Source organism: Nematolebias whitei, chromosome 2, assembly GCF_014905685.2.
Source record: "Nematolebias whitei isolate Nwh7 chromosome 2, NemWhi1, whole genome shotgun sequence".
Lineage (NCBI taxonomy): Eukaryota > Metazoa > Chordata > Actinopteri > Cyprinodontiformes > Rivulidae > Nematolebias > Nematolebias whitei.
In genome coordinates, this window is record NC_056499.1 from 61,510,400 (window position 1) to 61,525,015 (window position 14,616).

The following is a 14,616-nucleotide window of genomic DNA, read 5'->3' on the forward strand; positions in this document are numbered from 1 at the left end:
AAGTAGAGCTGCTGCCTCTCAGCGAGCAGGTCCCTGGTTCAAACCCCGGTCCAGGGGTCTTTCTGGGTGGAGTTTGCATGTTCTCTCCGTGCATGCGTGGGTTTTCTCCGGGTGCTCCGGTTTCCTCCCACAGACCAAAAACATGCATGTTAGGCTGATTGGTAACTCTAAATTGTCCCTAGGTGTGAGTGAGAAAGTGAATGGTTGTTTGTCTCGTTTGTCTCTATGTGTCCCTGTGATGGACTTGCGACCCGTCCAGGGTGTACCCCGCCCCTCGCACAGTGATTGCTGGACATGGGCACCAGCGACCCCCGTGACCCAAAATGGAGTAAGCGGGTAAAGAAAATGGATGGATGGATGGATGTACCGGTAACAAACACAAATATCTACAGTCAATTATTTTTTTTAACAGTGCCTGGAACACGGCTGGTTAAAAATAAATAAATAAATAAAATACAGTAGCCAACCAGGAAAAGTCATCGTCTTCATTCCTCTTGTGCAATAAAACCACTAAAGCCATCTTCTTCAGTGTCAGAATTGAACAGCCTCAGAAAAACTTAACACACACGTCCTCAGTCTCTCTTTCGTTGTCGCTCTCAACGTCACTTTCGTCTTGAGGCAAATTCGCCATTTTATTTTATTTTTGATTCACATTTTTTTTGAGTGGCTGCAAATACTTTGTTGTGTACAACGAGGGGCGTAACCACGTTTCTTTGGTCCACTTTGACTTTTTCTGTAATTTCATTGGTCAGATTTTTTTTAAAGACAGGTAGTCTCATTTAGTTACGAGGACCCACCCCCCGAGAGAGACATGTACTGGGCAGCTATGTGAGCGCCGGGGTGTGATGAGGCTAAATGTTTTGGTGGCAGGAAGTTCATTAGCCCGTCAAAAATAAATGAATAAATATTGTTGCAGCATTGTCTAAGCCGCAGTGTTCAAAGCATGTGAGAAAAGTAGTGGCTTATAGTCCAGAAATTACGGTCGTAAGAAGTGTTTTAGGGTGTTTTCACACCTTATAGTCCGGTAGACCCGGTTCGATTGGGGACCAAAATTCAGAACATTTGTTTACATTTTCAGCTGGTGTGGTTCTTATTCACACTGCACAGAGTCAGTCGAGCCAACCTGTTTCCTCCCTTGCCTGTGGGAGCGCTGCACCAAGAACTACTGAAGGAAACAGCACAAAAACCTCTGAAGAAGACACTTCTTCTTCTTCTTCTGGATATAAAAACAAACACGGATTGGCATCAAATTTTAGCAGTTTTAGGAGTTCTGGTTTGTCGTTTTTCAACAATGGACTCAGCATGAGCAGAAGATGAGGCAGAAGACCATGGAGAATGTTGTTTTTCACACAAGGCAGCTGACGGCTCTGTATGAGAAATGTGTGTTTGTTTTGGTTGTATTTACCCAAAATGCCCTGCGCTGTAGTCCACTTCCTGCTTTTGGAGCGGTCTCCGGTCCGCTTGCATTCACACTGCATTCGAACCACGGTAGAGTTCACTTCAACCGAACAGAGACCTAGGTATTTAGGCGGACCAGAGTTTGATTTTTTGGTCTGTATCAGAGTTTGATTGCGCGTTCACTCCTCCCCAAACGAACCAGACTTTCTAGGCAAATGGACTGGAGTTTGATTAAAGCGGACTAAACAGGGCTGGTGTGAATGCACCTTTAGTTCAACAGAGAATTTTATGCTTTTTAAAAGCACTTCAAAGTCTGCCTGCACTTTGACAATAAAGTACAGTTTACTGTGTTCCTTGTTTACCAGCTTTGATCCGTAAGCAGCACACTGCAGAGCTTCACATCGGAGACTTCCTAGTCTTCCTCAGGAGGGTGGTGTCCTCTAAAGCTATCCAGTCTAAGATGGCTTCCCCTAAATGGACTGAAGTTCTGCTCAACATCGCTGCTCAGAAGTGCTGCTCAGGTAAGACTTGTTTGTGTAGCCGTTGGGTTCATGGTCTTAAAACTCTAAAATGCTTCTAAGACTTGGCTCCTCCGTGGTGGTACATGTAGGGGTCCCTCTTGTAGGAAACATGAGAACTCGGCTCCTGGCACTTCATGTTCTGGAGGCTGTGCTGCCTGCCTGTGAGGCAGCTGTGGAAGATGAGCAGGTGACACAGGTAAGGTTCAGTTTGTCTCTCCGTAAAGAGTCACCCGCGGCCCAGAAAATGTTTTGTTTCCTTCTTTAGGTTGTCGAGCGTCTCTTCTCTCTGCTGTCCGACTGCATGTGGGAAGCTCCTGTTGCTCAAGCCAAACACACCATCCAGAATAAAGAGACGGTCCGGGAGCTCAAACTGCAGGTGTTTAGGCTGTCACACAAACATGGCTACAGATTCTACCTGTTTATTCAAGAGGCTGACATCTTGTTTGTTTGGACAGGTAGAAGGAGAGGAAGATGAGAACCTTCCTATTCAAGAGGTGTCTTTTGACCCAGAGAAGGCTCAGTGCTGTGTGGTGGAGAATGGTCAGGGCCTGACGCATGGCAGCGGGGGGAAAGGTTATGGCCTGGCCTCTACTGGGATCTCCTCCGGATGCTACCAGTGGAAGGTAGTTGCTAGAATTCTCCCAACACACTCAAACCAGAAGCAGAAAAAACTAAACTCTGCTGGGATTTGCTTTACCTGCAGTTTTACATTGTGAAGGAGAATCGAGGCAATGAGGGCACGTGTGTCGGTGTCTCTCGATGGCCTGTGCATGACTTTAACCACCGCACCACATCAGATATGTGGCTGTATCGGGCGTACAGCGGAAACCTGTATCACAATGGGGAGCAGATGCTGACGCTGAGCAGCTTCACACAGGGAGACTTCATCACTTGTGTCCTCGACATGGAGGCGAGAACCATCTCCTTCAGCAAGAATGGAGAGGTGAGAGACATTTAATCAGTCTTTTTTTTTCCCCAGAACTCACACAAAAAGAAAAAGTTCAGTTTGTGCAATTTCTAAATAGCACATCTTCTTTGAAATACAGCTGTGTATTATTTTTCTCACATTACATGTATTGTTCAACAAAAAGGTGAATAATAACTTACCGTAATTTTTGGTCAATAGAGCACACCCAAATACAAGACGTGCACACTAAATAAAACAAATTTTGTACATATATATAACCCTTTTAGCCATCCTACTTGTTAAAAAAAAAAACTGTAGTATGCTTTTTCATAACTGTTTATTGTTGTTGCTGTTGTCCGTTGTTGTCATCTTTCTTTGTTGAAATCAGGTCTCTCTTGTAAATGAGTCCTCGAGGCTCAATGGGATTTACCTGTAGAAATAAAGGTTGATTGATTGATATAAGCCACGCCTGTGTATAAGCTGCAAGTGTTCACGTTGTAACATGGCAGCTCACAGCTACTGAGAGAGATGTACAGCTCTTGTTGTAGATCAAGAATCAACCACCAGATGATGTTTTATAGACTTTATCTTCCTGCTCAACACACAGAGACTGAGTGAACCCCACAATTCTTCATGACAACTACAGTGCACCTCCCGCACTCATGGTTACTCTACTGAATGGCCTAACACAAACTAACACATGATGAACACACCGAGGCAGGAAGAGACGCACAGAAACACTGCAGGCTGCTGGTGGAGAGTTGGAGGTAACCGGGAAAACCTGGAGTGGATTTTTTGTGGTTTGAGTATTCTCCTAATAATCAAGTGGATTGGATTTGTTCACAAAGAAAGAGAAACAGCGCCGACTGAACTAATGCTTTATAGTAAAAGTGGGGGCTCCAAATGAAAGTTTTTTTAATGTTGGGGGGACTCGTCCCCTTCACATATAATAGTTGCAATGCCTATGGAGCATCGTAAGATGTATGCTAGGTCCCTCAAAGACTCTCGATCTTTATTTTACTCATCTATAATCTCTGATAACCCTGGTAACTCCAAAATACTTTTTTCCACCATCACTCACCTCCTTCAGCCACAAATAGCATCACTCACTGACTCCACTAATGATCTTTGTAAAAATTTCATCTCCTTTTTCCAAAACAAGATCCAAAAAATCTGATCAGCCCTCACCACTTCATACCCTGTACTCTCTCCGGCTGTAAATGTACAGCTCGGGAACCTTCCCCCCTTCTGTTCTTTCCTAGAGGTCTGTGTGAAGGAAGTTGAAGCCACTGTCAGAGCCATGAAATCTTCCACATATGCTCTTGACCCCTTCCCAACAGCCCTAGTCCATGCTAATATTGCCTTTCTCAGTCTTTTTATCACCACCATAGTTAATCAATCCCTCCAATCTGGTCATATTCCCCCTGCCCTGAAATCAGCCATAATTAAACCTCTTCTCAGAAAACCTACCCTTCATCCTCATGACCTGGCAAATTACAGACCCATTTCCAACCTTCCCTTCCTCGCTAAAGTTCTGGAGAAATTAGTCTCAGTTCATCTACAAGAGCATCTAGATGACAATAGTAAACTGGACAAATTTCTATCAGGTTTCCGTACTGCTCATAGCACTGTAACAGCTCTGATCCGGGTCACAAATGACCTGTTGATCACTGCTGACCGTGGCTCCTCTTTTCTCCTTATTCTTCTCGATCTTTCGGCTTCCTTTGACACGGTGGATCATTACATCCTGCTCCATTGTTTACAGCATTTTGCAGGGCTCACTGACACTGCCCTGGAGTGGTTCCGATCATACCTCACGGACAGAACAGAGTTTGTCTCCATTGGGCGTGCCAAGTTACTGAGCCATCCTGTCTCTTGTGGTGTGCCCCAAGGATCAGTCCTGGGCCCCCTTCTTTTCAACTTGTACATGGTACCACTTGGTTGTATATCGGCAGCTATGGGATCTCATTCCATTGCTATGCTGATGATTCTCAGCTGTATCTTAAGCTGGGTAGCAATGTGTCTTGAGACTAGGGATGCACCGATCCACCTTTTTAAAACTTCCGATCCCGATACCTAAATCTGAATATCGACCGATACCGATCCAGTTCCGATATCATCATCATTATTGATTTTATGAGGCTGTAATAATCTCCTCTCAAGTACAATTTGTACAAATATATGCATGCATGTCCAAAAAGGCAACTTGATGTAAGTTTTATTAATGTTGATAAGTTTTAAAGTTAGAATTAAATTCTGTTAACACAAAACATGTTGGGTTTTTTTTATTCCTAGCTTTAAAGTGGATATTAAAGTGATTTATTTAAGTGCTTGTTTAAAGTTATTTTCTATTTTTTTAAATAAGGGGCAGGTATAAGAAATTTTTTCTTCGTTCTGCACTCTTTTCATTCAGTGTTTTCTTTTTGATGAATTTGTTTTGTTTCTTTTAAAGTAATGACTAAACGAATTAAAATAAAATGTTAAATGGCTTTAAACATCCGCTAAGTTCATGGCATAAACCAACAGACATGTTCCTGTTTTTAGTATTTTACATCACTTTATGATGTAGCTATTAAACTATATCTTGACTGCAAGTATCAAGCTGAGAAATCCTTCGTTTTCTAAAACTGATAGGAGTTGGTCATGAATCATGATGAAGTTTAGCAGCTTCTCTATAAACGTTTTAGCTCCGTGGTTTCAGCGACGTTTTCTTCTTGTTCAATCCGAAGCAGGCAGCCTGGTTTTGGTCAGCCACGCTGAGTATGCCCCTCCTCAGAGACGGGCAGACTGAGCGGGGCAGATTGGACGCGGCTGGCCGGGGTCGAGTTGCCTCTTTCGGTTTGACCAAAGAGCAGCGCCCCGCTGAAGACATGGAGCTCGAATGTCCATCGTAAAACTAACTTTACCGTGGTTTAATGTGGCGCTGTGGCTCTGCAGACAGTGCACGTTGCTGTCTTGTTTTGTGGTGTTTAGTGTAAAATATGTAATGAACTATATCTATCTCTGATATTATTCATAATTTAAACGGATTCTTTCATTTTTCTGGACTGAGTACTATCTTGCCTTGAATGATTAAATGTGGACGGAAACGTGTTTTATCTTTGACTCACCAACAACAGTGGGTCATTTATTTAAAAACGATTTAAACACATCACACATTTACAATAATTGGCAGATTGATTTCAATAAGACAGCTTAATTAATGAGCTTTACAATGAGAACCATACAGCCATGGTATCTCACTTGCAACTAATTACAACAGACGTTTATGAAAATATCTGGATGATTTACTGGCAGATAGAAGAGTTTTAAAGATGGGAAATGAGGGAGTTTAAATGGAGAGAAAAGATGTATGAAGATGTAGGTCTTTAGACCAGAACGACACGCTCCCTTGAAGCGCAGCTTAATCCACGGTACACTGGTAGTTGAAGATCGACTCTTTTACCTTTCTGAAGATATTTCAGTTCCGGCGTAAAGTTCCACTTCAAGCCACCTTTCAGCGTCTCCGTAAGGATAGCAGAGACCTCAGGAGTCATGAGATCATCACAGAACAGACTTCTTCATTGTTCAGAGCGTTCGTCGAGTAGCCACAGCGAGACGTTGTGGCATCGACGGACTCTGGTCATTCCATTAGAAACTGCTCGAACTTCTGTTCTTCTGAACTTCTCGTTCGAGGTTCTCCCTGGAACTCTGGTTCTCTCTGGAACGTTGTTCAGCTTGGAACTCTGGTTCCGCGTAGTTCCCGTTGTTCCGCTTGGAACTAGGAAGTGTCGACCCTTTTAAAGAGGTCACTTCCGGTTCCTCTGAGAACTTCCTGATTGGTTGAAAGAACCAACAGGGGTGTGGTCTTAGTGACGTAAGAGGGTCATTAAAAGTCAAGGAGAAAGAGTAGATTGTTTTAAGAACAGACAGAAAGATGTTTTGAAGAACAGAGACTTTTAGGAGCCGTTTTCCTTCTATCTGTCTGAAAAAGTTAAACATGACATTTCGTTCCGATAAACATGTTTTTGACCGAAACTTGACTTCTGACCCACATCACGACTTGCTCATTTCAGACAGAAGATCAAAATGCATAATTACTTTGTAACAGGCATTTTAACTTGATTTCTACTTTGAATGAGGATTAAAAATCATTTATACTGTTTCACAGTTGATTTAAAGTGAGTAGTTCACTTCAACATTTAAAATGGTTTGAACTAAACACACTTTTGATTATCAAGATATTGTAAAATAGTAATGATAATAAAAAAGAGAGTGTTCTTTCAATTGATCAGAGCAGGACACACTTAGAAAGTCTCTGGATGAGCTTAATTTGTATTTCTGGACTCAAATCAATGAAATGACAGTTCCTGTTCCAGGAAGGCCATCAGGGTCAGGACTTGACCTAAGGCTTAGTTCACTACAAATACTTCCACACAGCGACATGTTTAGATGAAAAGTTGGTTAGCTGTTAGCCACAGTGCTGCTAACTCAGTCCTCACGTTGTAGCTGGCTGCAAACTATGAAATGGATTTCCTGAATGTAAGACGGGTCTTATTACTCTGGGCTCATGAGACACGCCTCCGTTCAGGAAATCCATTCCGTAGTTTGAAGCCAACATGCATCATGGAACGGAAGTATCGGCAGGTTGGATCGGAAAAGTCCATTACGTAAATTATGCTGGTATTGGAGGCCGATACCGATACTTGATCGGATCGGCCCCATCCCTCCTTGAGACCCCATCTACATCATCTTCAGTTTCTCCATTTTCTCCACATTTTTCTCTTTCCACGCTCACAGCTTGTCTGGAGGAGATAAAGGCATGGATTCAGCAAAATTTCCTTCACCTTAACAGTTCAAAGATGGAAGCAATTCAAATTGGTACTTCACATCAAATTTAACAAAAAAAAATCCTCAGTATCACTTTCTCTGGACAGAACAGTTTTCTTTCCAATACAGTCACCAATCTTGGTGTTATTTTTGATCCACAACTCACCTTTGAAAACCATATAAAGCATATATGTAAAACTTCTTTTTTCACCTTCAAAATATTGCAAAACTTCGGTCTACACTCTCCTTCATTGATGCAGAAAAGCTTGTCCATACCTTTGTCTTCTCGGACTGGACTATTGCAATGCACTTCCCGTCGGGATTCCTGGAAAGAACATAAAAAACTACATTATGTCCAGAACAGCGCTGCCAGGGTCCTGATGAGAGTGCGTAAGCACGAGTACATCACCCCTGTACTCAGGTCACTTCACTGGCTTCCTGTTTCTGCTCGGATCACTTATAAAATTTATCTGCTCACCTTCCAATGCTTGTATGGTAATGCACCATCTTATTTAAAATAACTTTTCACCCCTCATTGTCCTTCACACACACTCCATTCTTCCAGCACCCATCTTCTTCTCACTCCTAGGCCTCGGTCTCGCACTACAGGAGACCAGGCTTTCTCCTGCGCTGCCCCTCGGCTGTGGAACGCCCTGCCTTCATCTCCGAGGGCCCCACAGACTGTGAAGTTTTATCAAGGGTCTTAAAACCTTTCTTTTACCCAGTTTTTTTAATTGATTGCACTGTACTTTTGTTTTTTATTCACCCATAGTTAGAGCTGGACAATAATTCGGTATCGATATATCTCGCAATATACTTTTATTCAATAACGATGATATGAATTTTAAGCACATTTTCTATACTTCAATAGGATTACAGCGTTTTCTATTCGGGTTGAAGCGGCCACTTCAGTTTCAACCCGGACAGAAAAAGGTGCGACACAACTACCCAAGTGCGTGGTGACGTAATGTTACGCAGAGCTCAAGTTCAGAAGGCGTTAGTGGTAGCAGGCTAAGCTAGGCTAATCTCCAATGCGTGTTAAGTTTTCTCTTCAAAATGAGTTCCCATGATCGTCAGAATGTGACTGAACAACTTTCACAAGCAAAGAGAAGCAGATGACATCACTGATAAGAGAGAAAAGACTCATTTGCTGGTTTGGAAGTGGTTCATCTTTCTAAGATCCAGTAAACTGCAGGTTTCAGTCAGTGTGCTGCAAAATGTGACGGAGAGTCGTTCTAACTCGCGGTTGGAACATCGAACTTGTTCCACCTGACACAAGATGATGAGTCACAAGATGAAGCTCAATAAAAGTTTGAGCCAACGTGTCCCTGAAACACCCCCAGCGCTGCATGTTCTGTTTTTATCATTAATTCATTCATTTAAAATAAAACAAATTCATCAGAAGAAAAAAAAAACATTGAATGAAAAGGTTGAAGAAAGAAGAAAAAAATTCTTATCTGCCCCTAATTTAAAAAATATAAAATAACTACAAACAAACAACAACTTTGACTTGAACAATCTCCAAACTGAAAACAAAAAAACTTCAGGGATCCTTCACCTGGTACTAAACCTTCCCAACAACTTTAACGTAATCATCTTTTTAAACATATAAATTGTTTTAGAAATGTTTATGGTGATATCAAGACAATTCATAATCCTGTTCCCTGAACTACAACACAGCTCCTTCACACTAGTTCTAAATGGAGGTTTTACAAACATTTACATTCCCTTAAGTTATATTGACTCCTTTTTTTATATTTATTTTTTACAAATTTCAATTGAAGATTTGGGGCTAATATTTTTATGAGCTTTATGCATGACTTGTAAAATACTATATTCAACCAAATCATAACATTTTAATAATTTCAATTGATGAAATAATATATTTGTTGGATGACCATAGCACTTCATAATACTAATAATTCTTATAGCTCTTTTATTGTATAAATAAAAATAGGGTTTTGTAATTGTTCTATTTCATATGGAACAACCATTACATTATACAATATATACAAAGCTTTTGTCATTCAAAAACTATTTTACTTCATACAGTAATGCAATTGATTTTTATTTTTAAGTATTTTACATGAGATTTCCACGTCAGCTTCTCATCAATAACGACGCCCCAAAATTTTATTTCATTAACAACAAATTTCAATGCTGTCAATTTTAAAGTTGTTGTTTAAAGTCAAAACTATTAATATTGACAAAGTTGAGAATTTTATGTTTATTTGACAGTGATTTCAATTTTTTTGAAGGTTAAATACAAATAAAAGGTGAACATTAATTTATTTGTATAGTTTGTAGTTATTCTGAGGTTTTGATATTGTTTATATTGATATCGAATTATATCGTTATCGACCAAAATTAAGAGATATATCGTGATAAAAGTTTTGACCATATCGTCCAGCCCTACCCATAGTTCTTATTTGAGTATTTTATCTGCGTTTTGTGCATTTTAAGTTTTGCTGTGATCATTCTGAGGCGTTATTCTCCTGGTTGTTTTTCCTCTCAGTTGCTTTTATGGTTGCTTTTATCCTGATGTTATCTGATGTTCACTCTTTGTAGCACTTTGAGATTCACTGTGAATGTAAAGTGCATTATAAATAAAAGTTATTGTTATTATTATTATTATCATTAAAATTAAACAGGGACGGGGACCTCTGTGTCTAACTGTCCCCCTCTTACAATGCTGTTATTGCTAGTGTCACTCAGCCCCTTGTGAACAGCAAACAACCATCAAGGTAAGGCTTGGCGATATATCGATATTTTAAAAATATCAAGATGATTTAAAAAGCGACATAAAATGAGACTATATTGATATAAAACAATATAGTCTTATGGTTCATTCACACCAGCCCTATTGTCCCGTACTCTAGCCCATTTGCCTAGGAAGTCCAGTTCGTTTGGGGAGGTGTGATTGCACCATCGAACTCGGTCATGGAACAAGAAGATGAACTCTGGCCAGGTCTAAAACCTAGGTCTCGGTCCGGTAGAAGAAAACTCCAGCGCGGTTCGAGTACAGTGTGAATGCAAGCAGACCTCGCACCGCTCCGCAAGCAGGAAGTGGAGTACAACGCAGGACAAACAAACACACATTTCTCTTACCTCATATGGAGCTGTCAGCTTGCCCTGTGTGAAAAACAACATTCTCCATGGTCTTCTGTCTCATCTTCTGCTCATGCTGAGTGCATTGTTAAAAAATGACAAAATATAACTCCTAAAATCGCTAAAATTTGACGCCACTCCGTTTTTGTTTTTATTTCCAGAAGACGAAGGAGAAGTGTCTTCAGAGGTTTTTGTGTCGTTTCTTTCAGTAGTTCTTGGTGCAGCACCACCACCAACGAGTGGGGGAACAAGTTGTTTCAACAGGTTGGCTCGACTGCACAGTGCAGTGTGAATGCAAACCGTCCATCCATTTTCTTCCGCTTATCCGGGTTCGGGTCGCGGGGAAAGCAGCTTAAGTAGGGAGGCCCAGACTTCCCTCTCACCAGCCACTTGGGCCAGCTCCTCCGGGGGAACCCCGAGGCGTTCCCAGGCCAGCCGAGAAACATAGTCCCTCCAGCGTGTCCTGGGTCTTCCTCTAGAACTCCTCCTGGTGGGACGTGTCCAGAACACCTCAACAGGGAGGTGTCCAAGAGGCATCCTAACCAGATGCCCAAGCCACCTCAACTGGCTCTTCTCGACGTGGAGAAGCAGCGGCTCTACTCTGAGTCCCTCCCGGATGATCGAGCTTCTCACCCTATCTCTAAGGGAGAGTCCAGACACCCTGCAGAAAAAACTCATTTCGGCCGCTTGTATCCTCATTCTTTCAGTCACAACCCAAAGCTCATGACCATAGATGAGGGTAGCTTCGCCTTTTGACTCAGCTCTCTCTTCACCACGACAGACCTGTACAGCGCCCGCTTCACTACAGACGCTGCACCTATCCGCCTATCGATCTCACGCTCCATTTTTCCCTCATTCGTGACCAAGACCCCAAGATACTTGAACTCTTCCACTTGGGGCAGGACCTCCTCCCTAACCCAGATAGGGCACTCTACCCTTTTCCGGCTCAAGACCATGGCCTCGGATTTGGAGGAACTGATCTTCATCCCGGCTGTGTCACACTCGGCTGCGAACCGCTCCAGCAAAAGCTGTAGATCACGATCTGATGAAGCCAACAGGACTACATCATCTGCAAAAAGCAGAGACGCAATCCTAAGGCCACCAAAACGGTTCCTTTCAACATCTTGGCTGTGCCTAGAAATTCTGTCCATAAAAGTTATGAACACAATCGGTGACAAAGGGCAACCTTGGCGGAGTCCAACATTCCCCGGGAACGAGCCCGACTTACTGCCGGCGATGCGGACCAGGCTCTGACACCGGTCATACAGGGACCTAACAGCCCGTATTAAAGGGTCTGGTACTCCATACTCCCAGAGTACCCCCCCACAGGGTTCCCCGAGGGACGCGGTCGAACGCCTTCTCCAAGTCCACAAAGCACATGTAGATAGGATGGGCAAACTCCCATGCACCCTCCAGGACCCTGCTGAGAGTGTAGAGCTGGTCCAGTGTTCCACGATCAGGACGAAAACCGCACTGCTCCTCCTGAATCCGAGGTTCGACTATCCGACGGACCCTCCTCTCCAGAACCCCGAATAGACCTTACCAGGGAGGCTTAAGAGCGTGATCCCCCTGTAATTGGAACACACTCCATGGTCCCCCTTTATGAATAGGGGGACTACCACCCCGGTCTGCCAATCCAGGGGAACTTCCCCCAATGTCCACGCAATATTGCAGAGTCACGTAAGCTAACACAACCCTACAACATCCAGAGCCTTAATGAACTCCGGGTGAATCGCATTCACCCCTGTGGCCCTGCCACCGAGGAGCTTTTAAACCACTTTGGTGACCTCAGCACCAAGATTGGAGGGTCCGACCCAGAGTCCCCAGGCTCCGCTTTGCTAAAGACGGGAACTGGCTATGGGCTACCGGACCCGGAAACCACCTCCAGCCCATGTCTTTTCCCCTGGCTCAAATCTCCCTCAGAAGTGGCAACTTTCATCAATAAATCAAGGAAACGCCAATATAGTTTGATCAATTATATATATATAAAAAAAAGGCATTAAAATGTTACAATTTACAGCGCTGGACTCTCCGGTTTGTGACGCAATCACAGACTCTGAAAAGCCCCTATGTCCATTGTCATTACTCATTTATAGGGTCCTAGACTCCTCCTTCACAGAAGGGGAGCTCAACCTGTCAGTGTACGAGGGGTCGTGACTAAGTGTGAACTCAATGGATCTTATGTGGTTCTGATTTGTTAGGAAATATGAGACGTTGCTTCAAAAGCCTTTCTATGTGATGTGTCAAGCAGATTAAACTCTATTCCTTGACTGATATTGAAATCCCAGGGAGACTCTCTTAGAGCTGCGGGCCCAGTTTTACCCAGTCAGAACCGGGTTGTAATTTCATTATAATCCCGTCTCTGAGCAGATCAAAACCATGGGCCCAGTCCAAAAATATCTTAACAGCTTCCTCAGTGAAAGATGTGCTGGTAGGATTGAGGAGGTCTTCAAAGTATTCCTCCCACCAACCCACGACATCCCGAGTTGAGGTCAGCAGCACACCACCCCAACTATAAACTATGTTGGCGGTGTACACCCCCCCCCCCCTTCGAGACACCGGATGGTGGACCAGAATTGCCTTGAAGCCGTGCGGAAGTCATTCTCCATGGCCTCTCCGAACTCCTCCCATGCCCGAGTTTTTGCCTCAGCAACCAGCCGCTCCTCCCCTGGCTACTTGCTTTAGCTGAAGACGTTTACATATACAGATAGGATCTTTGTTGACTCACAGTGGGAGAGTACTTTAAATTCCTGATCAGGTGTGAAATATGACGGTGGCTGCTTTAACAAAGTGTAGATGAACAGATGCTCAGATATATTCATCAATTAACACGGATTCCTCATTTTTCTGAACTGAATAAAACGTGCATTGAATTTAATGAAATGCAAGCGTGAGACGTCATTTATCTTTGACCCATCAAAATGAATGCGGTCATTTATTTACAGAATCAAAGTTTAACATCAAACATTTACATTAATTTGGCAAATTATGAAAATAACAACATAAGCAATCAATCAGGAAAAATCATACGGCCATGATTTTTCCGTTGCTTCACCACAGACATTTATGAAAACTGTACAATTATGATCTTTTTCCCACACGGAGGTGGATGAGCACTTTACACAGACATTTCTAAATATCTGGAAGAATTTCTACTTGAGAGAGGAGTTTAAAGATGGGAAAGAAATTTAAAGAAGAGTAAAAGATGGGGTTTGAGGGAGTGTTGAACAGAACGGCACTCTCTGGGCTTTCTTCAGCCTCATCCTTACAGTACACTTAGGTGGTGAAATCGACTCTTTTACCTGGAGATGTCTCAGGCGAGATTCCGTTTAACGCACCCTTCAGCGTCTCCGTAGGATGCTGTTACTCGTCCGGAGTAGCGGCGAGATTCTGTCCGCCACAGCTCACCTCAGTGAAGATGTTATAATCCCATGAAACTCGGAAGAGCTCTGTTGTCATGTCAGGATCTTCCCGGCTCACAGAACTGAACAGAGACCCAACTCCCACAGAACTGAACTCTCACAGCCCTCACAGAACTGACAGAACTGTGTATCCAACAGAACTCCAACCGAACTCCAACAGAACCCCAACCGAACTCCAACAGAACTCCATCAGAACTGAATAGACCAGGAAGTACCGACATTTTAAAGAGCTCTTTTCCCGGTTCATTCGGGAGTCTCCCCATTGGCCAGAACCGACCAGACGGGGTGTGTTTTGTGACGTAAAAGGTTAGAAGGCAGCAAGAATTGTTATGGAACAGATCAGAAATGTTCTCACAGACAGAGAGAGTTTTGTTTTGGCGAGTTTAAGAAACAGGTGCCAAAACCCCCCTGTTGACGTCTGAGAGGATATAAACAGGACAGTTGTTCCAAC

General features: G+C 42.9%; 1 protein-coding gene across 1 annotated transcript in view; it reads left to right on the forward strand.

Annotated features, from left to right (window-relative positions):
* The window catches only part of LOC119427526 (probable E3 ubiquitin-protein ligase HERC1), a gene marked incomplete at its 3' end in the record, with an annotated part of 64,989 nt that overhangs the window by 27,646 nt on the left and 22,727 nt on the right, over positions 1-14,616 (forward strand). The window contains 5 exon segments of the mRNA XM_037695158.1: positions 1,764-1,919; positions 2,009-2,115; positions 2,185-2,295; positions 2,375-2,542; positions 2,623-2,862. Coding sequence (XP_037551086.1) covers positions 1,764-1,919; positions 2,009-2,115; positions 2,185-2,295; positions 2,375-2,542; positions 2,623-2,862 — 782 coding nt within the window.